The following is an 18,933-nucleotide window of genomic DNA, read 5'->3' on the forward strand; positions in this document are numbered from 1 at the left end:
TAGTTTGATGATTTTAACTCCACATTTTAGTTTTTTATCTTGACACATTTTGTGATGACATAAATAACATTAATATCAAATATGATCAATTTGTTGTTTGTTTTTGTTGGTTTTGTTATTACTTTTTTGTTACCACAAGTAACAGTTTGCAGCTAGTGTTGCTGCTTTAGGTACTGACAGGTGGTGAATTCATAATAACACATCATAATTTATTAGTTAATTCTAATTTGAAAAAATTGAACAATCTGCACTTCCATAGTAACCAGTAACTAAAAATGCCAAATAAATGTAGTGGAGTAAAAAGTAAGTAAGGATAAAAAAGACTTTGCCAGAGGTCACTTTATTAGGCTGTTTTATCAGTCACTAAAAATGTACATTTTAGAGGTACGTCAGTCCTCATAAAGCAGCAACATTAGTTTGAAGATAGATTTGTGGTCTCTAACCAACTATCCTCAGACTGAAGAAGCTACTTGGATGAGTAGTGAAATGTTTCAAACTAAGACGAAGGAGGTCCAGCCATGACTCAACTTCCAGATATTTCCAAGGCAAGTTTCCAGCCTACTTGTATTGGTGCATTGCTGTGCTGTCTTGAAGAGCAATTTAAGAAAAGTGTGAAACCATGCATGAACATGCATCATGTCATGTCTCTTTGTACACATTTACATCAAACTAATTCAACTTATAAAAATGTTGTGCAAAAGTGCAAAATATAAAAACTGTGCAGAGTAGCTCTAATCATTTTGCCTGTTGACTTTCTGTCCAAGTATGAGATGAGAAAATTGTTATTGGTCTCATGACTGTGTGATACAGTCAGTCTGTGGTCTTGGTTTTGGACGCTGTTAGAGGCAAGCATTGGCAACGTCACAGGAAGCTGCACACCCAGCACTAGGGAGGTGCTTCCACCATTATTCCTGGGAAAAATGCCTTTCTCAGCTTGGATTGTGTTACAGTGGTCATGGAGTTTTTTAAGGCAGGCGTGTTTAATAACAGGAAGTAAGACTCTAAGAGTTGCATTATGGGAAGTGTAGGACCTAATTTATTTGACTCACACACATTAATTTTGAACTTGTGTCAAAATTTAAATAAAGATAGAAGACAAAAGAAAACAATAAATAATAAATGGTGATAAATGTAATGATGACAATAACAACAACAGTAATTATTACAGTTATGCTCATCTGCTTATTTAATTATTCTAAAATCTGCATCTTGCAAGTCTCCAAATCTTATGGCGACTTGTTAGAGTGTACTTTTTCTCTTATATGGTTATGCTTGTGGACTGTATTATAATACTGTCTGTATTATAACACATAACATCTTTGTATTTTACATGCCCTGAGTACACTATTTGGGAATGAAGTGGTAGCTACCATATGTTTTATCAGAAAAAAACATCTTAACATGTTAATGAGGTTCAACTTAAAGGCTCTGCTGCTGATTTATGATAACTGTTAATAAATTCAGTTTAAGAACGTATCTTGCTGTAAATGCCACTCTAATCTCTTCGTAGGCTTCTTGGTAAAATTGCCCCGGGTTACACCTCACAGGGAGTTGTCGCGCTCGTTTGCTACTAGATGCTGATGTTGATGATGCTAGATGACAACAAATAACGCAGATTTAATGCAACGAATAAAATATTCATGAAACATCCAGGTCTGTACGCAAACTGAGAGCGACACTTCCTTACGAGGTATACCCTGGGGCTAAATAGTGTTGATCTACTTTCTATATTGATTGGTTAAACTACCAGTCAGTCATGATTCTGCCGCCTCTCATAGGTCGGAAGTATCTCTCGTGGGCGGGCGCAAGCTTCGTGGCACTGCCGGGGGCGGGGCTGTTAGTTCCGACAGGAAAACTAAAGAAAGGCGAGTATCTGCGTTTAAACGGTAAAAAAACGTTTAGATATCCATTTAAAACCGGTCTTTGTGTAGATGTTTTGTATCTCAGGGTGTCTGCTAGAAACCCGAAATAGTTTGTGGTCTCAGAATCTCGTGTGTCCAACTTGAAAAGAGGCCAACTGCCCTGAAAAACTAAGCAAAGTTAGCAAGCTAACAGTTAGCTTCCTTAGATGGAATGGAAACTGCTGCTAGCTAGAAGTTAGCCGACAGTCCACAGATTCAGTGTCAAACACAGGCCAAAAAATGTTGTTATTCAAAAATAAGGTTACACTGTGATGTCAAATCGTGTGTATTGTGAAGCTTTTTAATAGAGGTTAAGTTGACATGTTAAACAGACGTTTATATTAGAGGAAAACAGCAGTGAGGAAGTGAAGTTATAATGCAACGTAACGCTAAAGTTGCCAAATTCTTACAATTGTCTCCATAGGCCTGAAGTCGTATTAGTGTTAATGCTATTATAATGTTTGTGAACTGTGTTGGAGTGAGTATGTCAACACAGTTCAGTCTCTAAAGAAGTTAATAAGTCATACGGTGGGTATAGGAAGACTGGCTGTAGTTTTATATGATGTCATTATAATCTGATTTTGGATTAGCTGGGGATCCATCCACTAAAATCTGTTCTGGGCTGAAGAAATTCATCTTTTTTATATTAAAATGAAAACCTGATTTCACGAGGTTACATAATTGTTACATGTTGTATCAACATAGGTAAACATCAAATCATTGTTAATGTTATTTCTATTTAAAGGCTTTAGATTGATTAATAGTAGATTATGTTTTGTTAACAGGACTAAAGTTGGTTCTCTTAATTGTGAAGTTATACTGTGATTTGGCTTTAGGATTGATTGTTATCAACCTAAACAAGAAAATGTCTCGCTCCTTAATTTTGCTTTTAAGCTTACCTATAAATTAAATAATTTTGTGTTGATGGTCGTACATTTCTTATAGTTAAACTTGTTGTTGGTGTTAGGCTTTTTGTTGCCACATAACTTTAGGGAAGGTATTTGGAGAAGTCTCAAGCATGCATGTTTTGACAGAATCATACAGAAATACAAAGTGCAAGTATTTACAAAAAAGTACTACAAAATAGTAGCTTTAACTGGGCATCAGTCCAGTATTTTAAACAGTATTGAATTTGATGCTATTGATAACATTAATGTACGTGTAGTCCAGTTTTGTGCCTCACAAATAAAAGTTTGTGCAGAAATCCAACACGTTCAGACCTTGTTAAGTTTAATTCATCTATAGATTCAAGGAGAATTTCAATTAAATAAACCATCCAATATTAATTTAACTTCTGCTATTTAGAAATTGGGTAAAGAAATACAAAAGCAAATGGCTGCACATGAGTTAAAACGTTTAAAAGGAGAATATATTTATTGTGAACTAATTTCACTATTGCAACTGTACTTAAAAAAAGATTTTAGCATGCCTTACTAAGTTTGTTATTTTCAATGTGAACCAGTTTGACAACATTTACACACTGAAATCACCCCAGTACATCCTGTTGAGTTATCTTAGAGAGTTTTGTGTTACCACTTTCCACAATAAGTTTCCACACTGAGACTCTCTACAAACAAAATAGTTTGGTTTGGTCTGGTAAATGTTTGTGTTTCTGTTGTTACTGTTTCAGATGGCTGCAATCAGAAAGAAACTAGTGATAGTTGGTGATGGAGCCTGTGGCAAGACCTGTCTCCTGATAGTGTTCAGCAAGGATCAGTTCCCTGAGGTTTATGTGCCCACTGTGTTTGAAAACTATGTGGCAGATATTGAGGTAGATGGTAAACAGGTAAGATGTTTATTAGAGTAATAAATGTAATTTCAAATGTTTTTTTTTTTTAAATCATTAGCAAGTCATTGATGTCTGTTGTGACTTCCTTCTTCTCAAAATGTTAAAATCTTTTCACTTCATACCTCTGAGCCAGTGACATTTAGTCATAATAAAGATTATTAACATCCTTGGCAGTGAACTTATGTTGTCCTGTCTTGTTATAGGTGGAGCTGGCTCTTTGGGACACAGCTGGTCAAGAGGACTACGATCGACTGAGGCCTCTCTCCTATCCAGACACAGATGTCATCCTCATGTGTTTCTCAATCGACAGCCCTGACAGTTTAGGTGAGCTATCCTCTTTGCTATTAATCGTTTATGAAAAAAAAAAAGTATTGCAGTTTGTATCTGCTCCACGTTTAACATGTTCACCTTGTGTCTGATGCAGAGAATATTCCAGAGAAGTGGACGCCTGAGGTCAAGCACTTCTGTCCCAATGTGCCCATTATTCTTGTGGGGAACAAGAAGGACCTGCGAAATGATGATCACACACGTCGGGAGTTAGCAAAGATGAAACAGGTCAGTAAGCGGAGTTAGGTGCATACAGTGTTGTATGCTAATCAAACCAAATGAGGATCGACTGTTAGCATAACTGAGGTGTCCGAGTAAAAATATATAAATGTCTATGATATCATTGTGAGATTTTCACCCCACTCATTATTTAGGGGTGCAATTGACAGAACAACAGGGAGAAAGTGCTTTGACACTGATACAAAAGTCTGAGACCACAGTGACAATATGTGATATTTTAATGTAAACATGGAAATAATCATAAAGTCCGAGGATTTAGAGACACAAGGAGTTCAGACAGTTCATAATCTCAGCATCACATCATGACTAGACTGAAGTTTTCTAAAAAGGGAGTGTGTAGCTCTCTAATGTTGCATGAAGAAACTCAATCAGGCATCAACCACACTATCAGGAGATCAGTACATACATACATACAAGATTACAATCAGGAAGTACTGTCAAAAGAAGGCTCTCAATTAATGCCAGTTCATACTTGATGTGCTTGCATGTTTGTGTCCATGATGAAAATTGTTGCTACCTCCCAGAGTTGCCATCATGTTTTGTACTGAGCATGTGCAGAATGTGTCTGTTTAGGTATCCGGAAGTATAAATAGAAACGTGTGCCTTTATAGTGGGTGCGGATTCATTTGTGGCCTTAAATTGTCTCAGAGGACGAGTAGTTGATATTTTTTATATCAAATGAGTTGATTTTCCATTTTTATCCAAATAGGAACCAGTGAAGTCAGACGAGGCGAGGGACATGGCCAACCGGATCAACGCCTTTGGTTACCTGGAGTGCTCAGCCAAGACCAAGGACGGCGTGAGGGAGGTGTTTGAGATGGCCACCAGGGCGGCGCTGCAGGCCAAGAGACGAGGCAAGAAGGGTGGCTGCAATCTGCTATAAAGTGTCAGGTCACACAGGATTGGGAGGGACGGGGGAAACAAACCAGGCCAAGATAAACATCGATCCTCTGTGCCCACTTTTAACCAAGGTGGGCTCAATTAAATGGGGTGTTACAGGGGTGAGGGAGAAAAGTCAAACCAGGCCAAAGGAAAAAAAAACAAAGGTCAAACGTGATGGAAAAAGGGAGCGTATTCATCCAGTCCAAGGTTATAGCTTTTAGCTTTCTCAAGAAAAAATACTTTAATCCTGTGTTGAAGATTCATTAGACCTGGAATTAGAAAAACATGATGAGATGGGGTCATTTCTCTCATTCCTATCTTTATCAGGACGGTGGGAAATATTGTGCTGTAAGTAGGGTTTCCAGTTCTCTGAATGGAGCATGATGGTCTCCTCTGTCCTCAGCTGTAGCTTTATGACTTATGGTTGGAACCAGCTACACAAGAGATCAGGGGCATTAGTGCACCTCCAGATACATGGCCAGCTAAATATCTGTTAAAATACTTTGAGCTTATCTTTCAGTTTTGCCCTATTATTTTCATATAATGGTGTTTCATTCTCCTTATTTTGCCTGCGGAACCATAGAACAATCCAACTTTGTATGGACCTGCTTTCCTCTTCTACAAACCTGTAGCGTTTTTATTCATTCATTTAAAAAGCTGAGAGTTTGATTATGTGCATTTGAGCTTCAATACACGGTGGTAAAGAGACCAACTTATTTTACTGTTTTATACAAGCTTCTTAATGAATGTAATACTTAAATGATTAATTTGATTGAGGTGAACTTGGCTTTCAAGTAAGAAAACTGTATGTGGGCTGTCAAACACACTGTATAAAGCTGGTATTAAAGGGTTAAAACTATTTTCTCCTTTTGACAGTTGCTGTAAATTCTCAAATAGCAGCAGGGCCTTAAGTTACCCTAACTACAGAGAGAAGCAGACCTTTATTTAGAGCTCAGCAAACAGCGTCTTTCAACATATTTTACTAAGAATAGCTTCTGTTTTCCTGCCATCTTTTTCTGCCATCACTTAAATCTAACACTTTATATTTATTTTCCATTAATTCAGCAGCTCATAGAACAAATTTCCCACTTTAAAAAAAGTGTCAGTAAAAAAAAACTGCAAGAGCTTGTGAATTAAAATAATTCACAAATCACAGCAGAAGTGGAGCTCTGACTAAAAATGTTGGTTCTGACGGAATAAGTGCTTTGAAAACTCCTTCACATTAGACACAGTTCTACTCTGTTGTTGTATTACGCCAGCTTTTATTTGACAATTTACAGTGTCCTTGAATGCCAGGGTGTTATTGGAAGTGTTTTATTCTCTCTCTGCCAGTTCACTCATCATATGTAACTATTCCTTCTTCTGCTTCATACTCTGTTGTATGTTTTAACTTTATGTGATATTCTACTGGCTTACATTGTATTATTTGCACACAACTTAAAACAAAAGGTCAGTGTGGTATATACTAAAAAAGTATGATGTCAAATTATAAAACCCTAAAGAATTGGTTATTTGTAAGAGGATTATTCTTTTGTATTCAAATGTATCCTCACGATTCTCCGGCTGTCTTTTTTAATGTATTCTAAAGGAAATAAATTGTAACAGAGACTGAACACACTCCAGTTTGTCTCTTAACACCATTCAGTTACTGTTAAAAATAAACCACTCACAGGTGGGTCAGGGTTTGGTCAAACACACTTAACTTTGTTTATCTCAGTATCTAATATCTCAGACTGGATTTTGGGAAAGTTATTCAATTCATAAGTAAATCAAACATTTGAATAAATGCTGTAGCCATAGTCTTATTGGTTATGGTTGTAAAGAGCTTTAAAAAGTAAAGAGAGAATATATGAAACCAAGTTAAAACTAGAATTACTGCATCACAGTTGTGTATCTGCCAACCAGTGAAGCTGCCTCCAGTGCGGAGGCAGAAATATAAAGTATCTGATGATAAGACTCTAAAGCTTCTCCACAGCTAGAGAAGATATTATGACTTTAATATGTAAAATCAGAAAAGTGTGTCTTCTGCAATTGCACCAGAATGTGAAAAGCTTTTTTTGAGAAGTTTATGTCTGAACCTAAATTTAAAGTCTGACTCCTTGAGTTATTTCTTAAAAAATTAAATATAAAATAGAATAAATAAATCTAAATCAGGTACCTTGACACAAGTTTAATAATCGAATGTACAGCACTGTTTTAGAAATGTTTGACGTGCATCTTCTGTATTTATAATGTTACTGAGATGATGTTCATCTCTCTGTAGCTGTGACTATAAATAACAGTTGTCAAGTTTTAAAACAGCTGTGTAGAATAGATATAATTTTCATTATACAGTATCTCAGCATGTGTAGACAAAAACATAATTGATAGACACTAATGATACTTTATACTTCACATGGATCAATTGTACCAGTTTATAACGTGTATCCCCAATTTATTTTTATTTGTAGAACACAGTACACATTCCATTGACTTATAATTAATTTGTGTGTCATCATGTCACTCATAACACAAAGTCAGCTCTCCTGAGTTATCTCATGCATTTAAGACTATGGAGACCCACTGCATCTCTACATACAGCTATTAAAATGACACACTGTTAAACAGCACATTGAAGCGTTAAGATGTATTTTAATCAAATTTGAAAATGGATAATAAAATAAAAATAAAAAAACTAAAATACAAAAGCAGTTTTAAAGATTTTGATTCGATTCTTGTTGGATATTTTCTCAAAGGATAAATGTAAACAGTGTAAAACAGGTGTTGTGGTGTCTGACAGTGGGCTCAGTCCTCAGCTGCTCTCTATAATGTCTGATGGAGTCCTTCCACAAATTCCTGATAGTACAGCTCTGCAATGAACATATAACTGTTAAAATTTTTATAGAAATGATTACAACAGTGGACATGCTGTAGACAGACACCCACCTGTGTCAGGCTCGATAAACGAGTGTCTGATGAGGAAGTCCAGGACCACCATGGCACAGTTGGGTTTGAAGTCGTCCGTGGCCAGAAGCTCCTTCACCTGAGACCAGCACAGAGCAATCACACAATGCCAGCCTCGTGATTCCCTTTGTACTAGTCAGTAATGTGTCAGGAACACAGACCTTATCTATAGGCAGCAGGTAGAAATCTTGCACCTCTCCATCCCCTATTCTGGGCTTGAACTCCGGAGGAAGTTTCAAATCAAAGACAAACTGACTCTCTGCGAACACCCCCTCTTCTTCTTCGTAGGTGTAGCTAGAAAATAAGTTGAATAGTTTTATAGTCTTTTCCTTAGTTTCATAATGATAATGAAGTTCCTGCAGAACAGAAGGACACCACCCATGTACCCTGTGGAGTTTCCACGTAGAAAAAACAAACTGGATTTCTAATGAAAATTTATTGTGTGAGCTCCAACAAATGCGCTAAGTGCACTTCCTTCCTTACTAAATTTAGCTCCTTAACGTAAAAACCCCACTGGGTGGGTGCATGATTTAACACATCAAATGCTGCTGGTGTGTGTTGTCCTTAAAGTGTCATTAAAATAACATGAAAAAACCTCACATAACACTGACCGGATTTCCTTATTAAAGAAGTCTGTGGGGAGTATGGGGATGGGAGGCCTGGATATATTCCAGTGTCAGTGCTTTAATACTAAATTCCCTCCTTTAATAGAGCTGCAGTGGAGGACCAATAACAAAAGAGGGAGTTTTATACTGAAGTGACTCAAACTCACATTAACTTTTGCTCAAAACAAGTTTGGATTTTGTCTCTGGTTAGATTCTGGATACTTGTTACTGTAGGATAGAGTCTTAGCTCGTTTGGCAGTAAGGAAAAGCAGAACATGAACAAACGTATCCTCTTCTAGATGAGTTGTGGTATCAAACTCACCTTACTGTGCTTACAGGACGAGCTTTCTCAGCAATGGCTGCTGGGATACATGCTTCCTCCTGACATTCTTTAACCAGAGTGTGCTGGATGCCGACGCCAGCAGCCAGACCACCTGCTGCCTTCCAAGATACGACACATCAGCCTCTTCGATCGGTTTGTGGCAGCACGTCTGGACGGTGTCTGTTACACTTTGTACTTACCAGATTGTCCAGTAGTCCGGGGTATGTCTGCTTGGTTCGGGAGCGTCGTGCCAGCCACATGTTGACCTCCCCACTGTCGCTGACGGTGTAACCATTGATATGGACGCCGTAGCGCTTCACCCCAAAAAGACCTGTAGCACAGCATCACAAGACTAATGTCGTTAATATTCTACCACTATAGGAAGCTGCCAGAGTGAGACGAGGCCTCCTTACTTGTGGCCGCTCTTTCCATCCACATGACAGGAGGGTCGGAGAACTTTGGCATCACACTGTATTTCTGAAAGATGAGAATACTTTGCGTTTACTGACACATGTGGCGTCACTCTGAAAGATCCAGTCTAATTTACACACAACACTGTCAACAGAAATGTTTGGACAAATTAATCATGAAGTACTGATGCATTATCATGTACATCACTTTACCATAAGAGTGTACTTAAGTAAATGTACTTAGTTACTTTCCACCTCTGAACGGTGCAGTAACTGGTCGTGTCCTGGTGTTAGTAGGATCATTATGGAAACTATATCCTGGAGCATCATCCTACCCCTAATGCAGTTACTGTCCTGTTTTCCAAATATCCCTCCTCATCCCTCTGCTGGTTACCTGGATCAGGTGTGCTCAGCCAATCATAAGCTGGAAGATACCATTTCACTTTGTCCCCCAGCACTCCACCCTCTTCTGAGATGGTATCTTCCACCTTATGGTCCAGGTGAGGCAGGGGTAGTTGGGAAACATGCAGGTGGGCCAGGTTGGAGTTTCACCTCATCTCTCCACCCTTTGAGGCAGGTTAGGGAGTCTTCCTGTCGGACTGTCTGCAGAACAGCGTCCACAGCCTCGGATCTCGTCTCGTAGGAGTCCAGACTGTGAACCAGGGACACAGCGCCGCCATGTGGCGGAGTGAACACGTCTGGATACTGGGTTAACAGAGGAGCTACACGGGGAGGGATCCAGCCAACCTGTGCCCCGTCTATCTCAAACCTGAAGCAGTTGGCACGACAGGATCCTGTGAGGAAACAAGACGGGAGAAGTTAACGCTGCTTTAAAGCAGCCGGTGATCGGCGCCATGTTTATTACCTGCTAAATAAAAGTTATTCATTCGGCGGAGGAGCTGGAGGACTTTGTCCGACCAGGCAGAGTTCGCCATTTTAATTCCGTATTTGTCAACAAACCAGCTAAATCTCGACTCTCACTTTAACAGTTAATGTGTTTGAGTCTAATCGAGCTGAGTAATATTTACACTGACTGGCCGCCATGACAGCGGCACGCACCAATGCGCATGTCTGTTCTTCTTCTTCGTGGCCACTTTGCAGTGGTGCAAAGTAACTAAGTACAAATACTTAAGGTACTTGTACTTTACTGGAGTATTTAATTTTAATGCCACTTTATACTATGTAATACACTACATATCGGGGAAGTATTGTACGTTTTACTACATTACATTTATTTTTATTACTAATTATTTATAAATTAGATTCTCAAAACTAAAATCAACTAATAAATTAAACAGTATTATTATGAATGACCCATTGGTAGTATAGAAAATGGTAAAAATGTACTTCTCCTTTTGTTTCACACCAACTACACAAATTACAGCGATCTTTGGCAGTGTTTGAAAATAATTAGGTACCTTTTTTCAGACCTGCACTTGAAGTCTTACCTTCGTCATCATATTCAAACATTACTGGACTTCAGAATAATCATACTTTTGCTCCAGTAAATGTATTTCATACTAGTTACTTTAGTGAGGTTAGTAATACCAAATACAGTTTAATAATAAGGTACCCGGTATTATGCTACATTTTGAAGCATGTACTTTTTAAGTAATAATATGTAAAATAAAATTACACATTATTTTTAATAAATAATAATTAATAAATCTTAATTAATTAATTCATTAAATTAAATCACTCCTAATATCTCCTGATGTTCCTCCATGCTGCAGACGACTGTGCTCTTCTTGGACACTAGGTGGCGACATGTCAGTTGACGTTCCGCAAAAAAGACGAAGAAGAAGAAATGCTAACCACATCCATGTAGTCTTGTTGAAATTTGGGTTAAATTTATTCAAAACGAGTCTCCGAAGCCTTCAAGAATAAGATCTGGATGGAGGCGTTGAGTTTGAAATATAAAGGAGACACTTACTAGTGCAATGGATTTATTAGCAGCGTTTTCATTTAGCCAGCTCGCTGAGTAGATCTAAATAAAACTAGCTAGCAACCATCCTGGCGGGCTAAAAGCCAAATAAAAACCTGTTTTCACCACAAGACGACTCAACATTTATCATCTAACGACTGTGTTTCAATCAAAATTAAAAGGTAAGATTTATTAAATGTCCCAAATACGCCTGTGTCTTATGTGGGACCTTCATCGCGCCCTGTCCTAGCTAACTATACAACATGACACACCAAATTGCATTCACAAATGTTACAATTAAAATTTGTCCTTGAATTATAACCAGCACATTTGAAGGCACAACGCGTTAAGATATTCACAAGTTGAATGTACTGGGAAGTAGCTTTACGGCATACAAGCAACACAAAATACTGTTGTAGAAACTTCCACACGTTATGGTTTTTGTTGACTGTGGAAGCTGCAGAGCAGCCAGGATGCGCAGTGTGAGTAGAAAAATGAGTGGAGTTCTCCTCCTCATCTAAACCAGAGGTCTGGTTATTGTGTTAATGTTTAAAACCAGAGGCACTAAAGGGTCCCATTCACACTGCTTTGTTTTTTCTAGCTAAGAGTCAAACGGATTATTAGTAAACTCTAATTCACTCTAAAAGCAAAAGCAAATATGAAAGTAACTGAGTCAGTTACCAACGAACCAAAAGCATCAGATTTTTAAAATGTACATGTCAAACATTTCAAACTAACTAAGCCTAATTGTAAATGTACAGTATTTTTACCTCATGTAGTAGAGTAGAAGTCAATAAGAGAAGTGCCTCAAAATTTAACCTGACATTCTGTACTGGTATTATGTACATACTTATAATAATATATACATAACTAACAGCTCGTTTTTCCTCCCTGTTGTCACAGTTTACTGTGAGGCTCCGTCTGAGCTCCATGGCTTCCACAGAGGTCAGTATGCCTGAAATGAGTGAGGTTGTGATCGTCACCATCCCAGACACTGTGAGCGAGGACCTTCCCTCTGTGGTGGAGGAGGATAAAACCGTGCTGGTCACTGCTGAGCTGACCCCTCAGTCAGGGTATCGTATATATTCCATGCAAACACACAGCTCTCTGGTCAGCAACGACACACTGAGTGTAATGTTTGTTTGTTATCTGATGTGGTTTTCCAGGGAGGATGTCCTCACAGTAACGCCAGTGGAGGCAGAAGCTGAAGTCAGCAGAGCAAATTCACTGTCAAAAGAAGAGGCAGTCATTGGTAATGTGACCTACAAGACTTAATTACACCTAGTAGAATTTGACTGGGCTTGAATTAGCATAATATTTTCGCTACTCTGAGTGAAACCGCTGTTTCCAAGATAGAGATTATAACCAACCTTTAGTCTTGTTTTATTGTAATTAGCTGTAAAATATTTGTGTAAAGTTCTGGTGTTCAGAATTTTGTCAACTAAATGAAATTTAGATGTGCAGCGATTTGTTGATGTTAAATAAAAATCAACAAATTACATTTTGGCTACTTTTGACTTTCCATAATCTACTGAATGGAATTCTGATAATAAAACAAGTTGATTTATGGGATTTTTAGGAGCTTAGATAAATGTATTCACTGTTTTTTATGACCACTTCTTTTTTAGTTACTCTCAGGCTCAGACTCCTTTTGGTGACGGTGTTTCTGTCTGTGTTTCTGCAGTGAAGTTAACTGAGGAGGTGGATGTGGAAGCTGATGTCCTCTACCCAATCACCTGCGGAGATGCTAAAGCTACGCTAGTTTGGAAGAAGTTTGTCTGTCCTGGGATTAATGTCAAATGTGTTCAGGTGTGTGACACAACATTTAACGTCTTATGGATAAAGTTTAGGATTAAGAGAATGTTAACAGGATGTTTCTCTGTCCTCTCTGATCAGTTCAATGAGCAGCTCATCAGCCCGAAAGAGTTTGTGTGTTTAGCGGGGAAATCGACTCTGAAGGACTGGAAGAGAGCCATCCGCCTCAACGGCACCATGCTCAGGTCTGGACGGACACAAACCACAAAAACTCTTTCTAAGCAACATTAATTCAACAATAATTTGTTTATGTTTTATTTTCACAGAAAGTCGTGTTTATCACCCATTTTAATTCTCTCTCTTTCTTCCTTTGAATAGTTTATGTGCGTTTAACTGATTTGCCTCCTGGTGGCACTGTCCCATCAGACACAGCTGTTGGTAAACAAAAGAGGTTGTGCCTTTTTATCCTTTTTAATTTCACAGAAAGATCATGGACTCAGGTGAACTGGACTTCTACCAGCACACAAAGGTCTGCTCCAACACCTGCCGCAGCACTAAGATAGACCTGGTGGGAACTAAAGTGTCAATCACCAGTGATCACTCTGGTGAACTGGTTCCTGCCACCCCCTCCTCTGCTGATTGTAAGTTCCACAGCCTCAGCCATCGCACTAGTTTAGGGCTCAGTCTGATGTCACGTATTTGAATTAGGGCTACACTGTGGTTTTGGCTAATAGATACACACATTTGTGAATTGTTATCTTAAAACTCTTTTCCACACAGACATGCACAAACATACTGAGAAATGTGGTATTTAGTTACTTAGACCTGCTTATTGTTATTGTTGCTTATTGAGTGTTTTCTGCTGTTTGTGTTGTAGTGAACGGAGCAGGAGCCTCGTTTCCTGAGGTGCCAGAGGAAACGTCAGAGTGGGTCACAGCTATCGGAGGTGATCAGCAGCCTGTGTAACCACATTCACCGTCTTGAGGAACAAAATAGATGATTGACATGTTGTGTGTCTGTTTTCAGAGGACTCTGTGGCGTTCTGGCGTACGGTGAAGGAGGCAGGTCTCCTGGAGGAGGTGGTGGAGGACTTCCAGAACGAGCTGCAGGATGTACTGAAGGGGCTGCAGGAGAGAGTATGTGACCCGCCGCTACAGGTTAAAGGTTAGAACCACAAACGCAGAACCTTCCACAAAAAATGTGTCAGTGAAGTCAGCCTGTAAGCGATTTTCTTTGGAAAATCAATAACTAATGTTATAATGAGCATTTTATAATAGAAATGGGTTAACTCATACTTAAGTTGCACATAGATCAACTTCTAAATTATTATTTATATTTGCAGAATTGTGAATCATGAGTCAGGATACATTACTAAACTTTCCAGTAGGAGGAAAGTATTGGTTTTGCAGCCCTGCTTCAAATTTGCTCTGTAATTAAACAGCATCAGCTCAAAGAGGCAACTAAACTCCTGTTAATGAATGTACCAGAGAAAATTCAAAAGGAGAAAAGTGGAATATTAAACTGGCAAAATTCAAGATCTGAGCTTCAGACCACATTTAAAGTCTTCCCCCTTTAAACGTGTAAATAACTCAAAGGCTTCTTTAAAAATCTACAGTGATGTTTTCAGCGATGGGTTTTAAAACGTATTTTGCTCTTGAAGCTCCTTGTTTTTTACTGATTGTGTCACATTGAATCATTTTTCCCCCAGATGCTGTTTTGCTCAACAATATAGTCCAGAACTTTGGGATGTTGGACCAAGTGAAGAAGGTTCTGGCCAGTCATAAAAGCCAGATGGACCGTTACAGAGAGCAGTACACTCGCAGCCTCGCTGGTCAGTAAAGGAATCATCTTGACACGTGTGCTGCTCGATGCTGCTCGATGCTGCTCGATGCTGCTCGATGCTGCTCGATGCTGCGTTCAGTGTCACAGGGTGTGTCTGTAAATGTGGCTCATGTGTTGTCTTCTTCTGCAGCTCTGGAGCAGCAGTGCGATGAGCACAGGAAACGAGCCAAAGAGTTGAAGAGCAAATCCCAGCACCTCAACAATGTGCTGATGACCCTCACTCCAGTCCCTGCACCCCCTCCACCCAAGCGCCCCCGCCTGACCCGCGCCATCTCCGGCCCAGCGTCTGTGAGCGCCACTCCAACCCAGATTACCCTGCCTCTCAACCAGCTGACCAGCCTGCCGCTGGGCAAGGTGCTGACCGTGTCAGGAGCGGCTCCCGGTGGGTACACCCTCCTGACCTCACCGCTCTCCGGGTCAGAGCTGGCGGCTGATGCCTCTAACCTGACGGTGCTGTCCACTGTGGCGGGTCAGGAGGGCACGGCGGGCACCAGCGGTTCCACAGCCTCCTTTGTGAAAGTCGGGCCTCAGTTCCAGCAGTTCCAGCTGGTGACTCTGCCGGCTGCGCTGCAGAGCTTGGCCACACAGGGCGCCGCCGTCCAACAGCAGATTGGTAGCATCAGTGTGGTGGACGCCATGGAAACCACGGCGGACGACTCACAAGAGGAAAGCCAGGCTAATGATGGTGACGAAGGTCAGCCAGAGCAGGTCAAAGAGGAAGACGGGGATCAGCCAGGTGAGCAGCAGTGAGACAAATCACAGCTGGTGTTTCCCATGTCACAGTTTGTAATTACCTTCAATTCATCGCTTGAATGTGCAGCTTCTGCGAAGGCTTGGAGGCTCGTCCACATTTTGACTTTTACAGACTGCTCCACATGTTCGTTTGGCATTTTACACAACAGCCGAGCTTTTCTTGTTGATGTCCCTGAACTTTGAAAATACCAAAATGTGTGAGTGGACTCTGGTTTTCTGTAAATACGTATTTGTTTGGAATATATTTGATACAGCTGCTTGTGTATGGGTTTATTCCATTTAGGCCGGATGAAGGAGCACCACCCAGTTTGGTAATAAATGCTCAGTTTTCAGGAACAAAGTGTGTATATTGTAAATATTAATATTAATATTAATATGTCCTAATTAGTGTACCTTAAGTCAAGGTCTACTTATGAACCTTTTTCTGGAATATTCCACTGATGAACACACTCCGTGTGTTATTTTCACAGCTATTAGCTCAGAGACCTGAAGAGTGTAAATTCAAGACCAACATAGTATTTTACCTAAAAAAAAATATCAGCAGGTTACTGAGTAGATATAAACATGTAGAAACTAAATCTAGTTTTCATTCAGTACATTAAAAAATATGAACTTGGGATATTGATCCTCATTTATTGATATTAATTGAGTCTTTTCAGTTTCTCATGTGTTTGGTGATTTTGACTAAACTGGTCACTAACATCTGTTAGTTGGCCACAAGATGGCGCAACGATCCTGGCTTCATCAGATTCAGGTGCTTCTGCCTCTTCGGTCATTTTTATATTCAACTGACTGGTTTTGAATCGGGGGGGTTAATTAAATGCATTTCTACGTGCAGCCCCACTGTATTGGTTAATAATCAGTTTTATTCTCGTGATGATGAATCTACTGATCTGCTGAAATCAGTGGAAACATGTTGTTTCCTTTGACGTCGTCAGACAAACAGGAACCTTTTATTCTGGGTTTTATTAAACAAGCTTCCTTTATTGAATGACAGACGATGATGCCAAGAACACACAGATGAGAGTCGTTACACAGAAGGCATTTGAGTAGGCTATAAGTAAGATAGGCAGGCAGATGAGCGTTTTGGATAAATGGTGACATTTCAAGTGAACCTGCAAAAGTTCCTTCTAGTTTCCGTTTCGTCTATAGGCTCAAGTCGTCATAGGAGTAATACGGATCCTCCACGGAGCGCAGAGAGATTTTGAAGTGGCGGCGCAGAAAGCCTCCGTACCGCTTGTCCCACTTCAGGTTGTTCAACTTTGGTCGGACTCTCCTCATGAAGCCTCCGTATCGCTTCTGCAGCTCCTCGGGCTCCAGGTTCTCCAGGTTCTCCAGGTTCTCCAGGTTCTCCTGCTCCGCTGAGCTACTCCTCTTTGTCTTGGGGCCGAATTTGCGTAAAAAGCCGCCGTAACGTTTAACGTAACCAGTGAGCATCTCGTCCTCCGGAGCACCGTCTGTGTCCTCCGCTGTGTCCACATCTCTCTCCTCCAGCCTCTTCAACAAGTCCTCGTATTTTCTGGGCACCACTGCGGCCTTCAGAACGTAATTATCGCGCCACGGAGAGCTGAAGATTTTGTTCTTGCTCTTGTCGATCCTCTTGATGAAGCCGCCGTAGCGTTTGACCAGGTCTGCCTGCTGACTCTCCTCCTCCTCCGCAGCCTCATCCTGGCTGAAGTCCGCCTCCGCCGGAGCCGGGCCGCAGCCCTCCAGCTGCCCCTCACACTCCGCGCTGCACGACTACAGGACACGGAGAGAAGAGTGAGAACCAGCGATTACTGTGCGTGTTCGTGGGGTGTCAACACAAATACTGGGCGTCTGTCAGAACCCAGTTCTCCATTATATTTTCCTTTAAAGCTCTTAACTGCAAACACAACACAACATAACCAACTTGTCCAAAGCTTTGGGATTTTCGCAAAAGATGCCGTGATTTAGGAAACTCATCTTATTATTATTATTATTGGCATCTTTAGGAATTTAAAACAACTCAATAACTCCAAGTTGTACTGAAGAGACAAATTAATGTCTTTTGGAAGTTTAGAGTTTACTTAATTTTTGCATAATTTCTGAATTAGAATTCTCCATCCATCTCTCTCTCTCGTGTAAAGTTGGTCTTACCAAGCTGCTGAAGGCGGCGTTGGGGCTGAGGATTTGTTGCGCGCATTTCTGACACTGGGAAGAGCACTCTGTGTGGATGGAGGGCGGCAGGCTCAGCATCAGTACCAGGACATACCACTCCATTCTGCACCAGATCCCTGACACACAAACACAAAAACAACACAGGTGGTGCCGATGAATCTGAATTCATCTCGGTGTGAGACCGACTCTAAAAAATTCATCCCAAAATTTCACCAGTACTAATATAAATTAATTATTAGAAACATATAATTTCTTTTGTTCTCATAACTCCTTTAAAGAAACATTATTATCACGCAGACTTGTGCGCAGTGCGTAATTGCGCGCAAATACCAAACGGAAAAAACATGAAATGTTTTTTAAATTAAAGTTTCAAAAAGATAATAAAGTATAAAATATAGAGTCAGTCAGTACCTCAGGAGTTGGACAGATACTTCCAGCCGTGTTAAGACTCACAGAGGCGCATTTACCATCAAGTGGAAAGTCGTTTTCCTTCCTCCAACACTCGTGTTTCTCCTGCGCGCTTCGTCTTTTTATCGCCGGAGACTTGGCTGTGTCACCGCAGCGCATCACAATGGGAGGGAAATGTACTGCGTAAATAATCCCACCGCCTCCCCGCTTCAGGAGTTTTAACAACGCCCACACAGGGAAGGTATAGAGGCAGCAGCGGCGTTCAGCCCACCAGCACCAGCACCTCATCATCATCATCATCATCATCATTCCATCCTGGGAGGGCTGGATCAAACTGATCAACATCACGCTGACATCAATGAACAGTCTTTTCTTTTTTCATTAAGACTGAAATAACAAACTGCAAAAGCGGATGAGAACTCATTTAATTTCAGAAAACTGACTTGAGTAAGGACATAATAAATGATACTGATTATTGATAATAGATAAATCTAGGACAGACTTTTCACAGTGACTCAAAACAGCTGATTGACCTTGTTGTGAAGCTTTTTCACACCAGGTTTCACAAGAAACACCTGCTTTTATAAAACATGACAAACATATGCATTATCCTGTTAATTATGCATCAATACCTAATTCCATAAACAGCGTTAATGCACAAGCAAACAGAAAACTGTTAGTGCTGCTAGTTTC

General features: G+C 40.2%; 4 protein-coding genes across 5 annotated transcripts; 2 read left to right on the plus strand and 2 right to left on the minus strand.

The window, feature by feature from the left end:
* The first annotated feature begins 1,789 nt into the window (after positions 1 to 1,789).
* On the plus strand, positions 1,790 to 6,645 carry LOC113167010 (rho-related GTP-binding protein RhoA-C). 2 transcript variants are annotated; one of them, XM_026367316.1, is made up of 5 exons: positions 1,790 to 1,865; positions 3,532 to 3,687; positions 3,894 to 4,014; positions 4,115 to 4,245; positions 4,967 to 6,645. In XM_026367316.1, exons 2-5 carry the CDS (start codon positions 3,532 to 3,534, stop codon positions 5,138 to 5,140), a joined length of 582 nt encoding a protein of 193 aa, XP_026223101.1. In that variant the 5' UTR covers positions 1,790 to 1,865; the 3' UTR covers positions 5,141 to 6,645. The 2 variants fall into 2 exon arrangements, with proteins under 2 accessions (XP_026223101.1, XP_026223100.1); XM_026367315.1 differs by having other exon boundaries at positions 1,810 to 1,886.
* Positions 6,646 to 6,864: 219 nt separating this feature from the next.
* tpk2 (thiamin pyrophosphokinase 2) lies at positions 6,865 to 10,493 on the minus strand. The gene is made up of 8 exons (XM_026367313.1): positions 10,285 to 10,493; positions 9,972 to 10,213; positions 9,423 to 9,486; positions 9,210 to 9,340; positions 9,010 to 9,128; positions 8,244 to 8,376; positions 8,065 to 8,161; positions 6,865 to 7,988 (listed from the first exon to the last, which is right to left on the minus strand). The coding sequence occupies exons 1-8, from the start codon at positions 10,352 to 10,354 to the stop codon at positions 7,942 to 7,944; spliced, it is 903 nt and encodes a 300-aa protein (XP_026223098.1). The 5' UTR covers positions 10,355 to 10,493; the 3' UTR covers positions 6,865 to 7,941.
* A 692-nt stretch (positions 10,494 to 11,185) lies between these two features.
* gmeb2 (glucocorticoid modulatory element binding protein 2) lies at positions 11,186 to 16,304 on the plus strand. Its single transcript, XM_026367312.1, has 10 exons — positions 11,186 to 11,525; positions 12,247 to 12,416; positions 12,510 to 12,595; positions 13,028 to 13,152; positions 13,240 to 13,343; positions 13,582 to 13,739; positions 13,976 to 14,044; positions 14,125 to 14,262; positions 14,807 to 14,929; positions 15,071 to 16,304. Exons 2-10 carry the CDS (start codon positions 12,274 to 12,276, stop codon positions 15,688 to 15,690), a joined length of 1,566 nt encoding a protein of 521 aa, XP_026223097.1. The 5' UTR covers positions 11,186 to 11,525; positions 12,247 to 12,273; the 3' UTR covers positions 15,691 to 16,304.
* Positions 16,305 to 16,669: 365 nt separating this feature from the next.
* Positions 16,670 to 18,332, minus strand: pdyn (prodynorphin). The gene is made up of 3 exons (XM_026367314.1): positions 18,244 to 18,332; positions 17,812 to 17,948; positions 16,670 to 17,433 (listed from the first exon to the last, which is right to left on the minus strand). Exons 2-3 carry the CDS (start codon positions 17,932 to 17,934, stop codon positions 16,840 to 16,842), a joined length of 717 nt encoding a protein of 238 aa, XP_026223099.1. The 5' UTR covers positions 17,935 to 17,948; positions 18,244 to 18,332; the 3' UTR covers positions 16,670 to 16,839.
* Positions 18,333 to 18,933: the final 601 nt, after the last annotated feature.

The sequence above is a fragment of the Anabas testudineus genome, chromosome 7 (genome assembly GCF_900324465.2).
Source record: "Anabas testudineus chromosome 7, fAnaTes1.2, whole genome shotgun sequence".
NCBI lineage: Eukaryota > Metazoa > Chordata > Actinopteri > Anabantiformes > Anabantidae > Anabas > Anabas testudineus.

Excerpts from the sequence above, each read along its gene's own strand:
- LOC113167010 (XM_026367316.1), top strand. The coding sequence starts at position 3,532 with ATGGCTGCAATCAGAAAGAAACTAGTGATAGTTGGTGATGGAGCCTGT. Across the intron at positions 4,015-4,114 it reads CGACAGCCCTGACAGTTTAG|AGAATATTCCAGAGAAGTGG; the intron begins GTGAGCTATCCT and ends TGTCTGATGCAG. Across the intron at positions 4,246-4,966 it reads AGTTAGCAAAGATGAAACAG|GAACCAGTGAAGTCAGACGA; the intron begins GTCAGTAAGCGG and ends TTATCCAAATAG.
- tpk2 (XM_026367313.1), bottom strand. The coding sequence starts at position 10,354 with ATGGCGAACTCTGCCTGGTCGGACAAAGTCCTCCAGCTCCTCCGCCGA. Across the intron at positions 8,162-8,243 it reads ACCTGCTGCCTATAGATAAG|GTGAAGGAGCTTCTGGCCAC; the intron begins GTCTGTGTTCCT and ends TGCTGGTCTCAG. Across the intron at positions 7,989-8,064 it reads GTTTATCGAGCCTGACACAG|AGCTGTACTATCAGGAATTT; the intron begins GTGGGTGTCTGT and ends TGTTCATTGCAG.
- gmeb2 (XM_026367312.1), top strand. The coding sequence starts at position 12,274 with ATGGCTTCCACAGAGGTCAGTATGCCTGAAATGAGTGAGGTTGTGATC. Across the intron at positions 12,417-12,509 it reads GAGCTGACCCCTCAGTCAGG|GGAGGATGTCCTCACAGTAA; the intron begins GTATCGTATATA and ends GTGGTTTTCCAG. Across the intron at positions 13,740-13,975 it reads CACCCCCTCCTCTGCTGATT|TGAACGGAGCAGGAGCCTCG; the intron begins GTAAGTTCCACA and ends TTTGTGTTGTAG.
- pdyn (XM_026367314.1), bottom strand. The coding sequence starts at position 17,934 with ATGGAGTGGTATGTCCTGGTACTGATGCTGAGCCTGCCGCCCTCCATC. Across the intron at positions 17,434-17,811 it reads ACGCCGCCTTCAGCAGCTTG|TCGTGCAGCGCGGAGTGTGA; the intron begins GTAAGACCAACT and ends CGTGTCCTGTAG.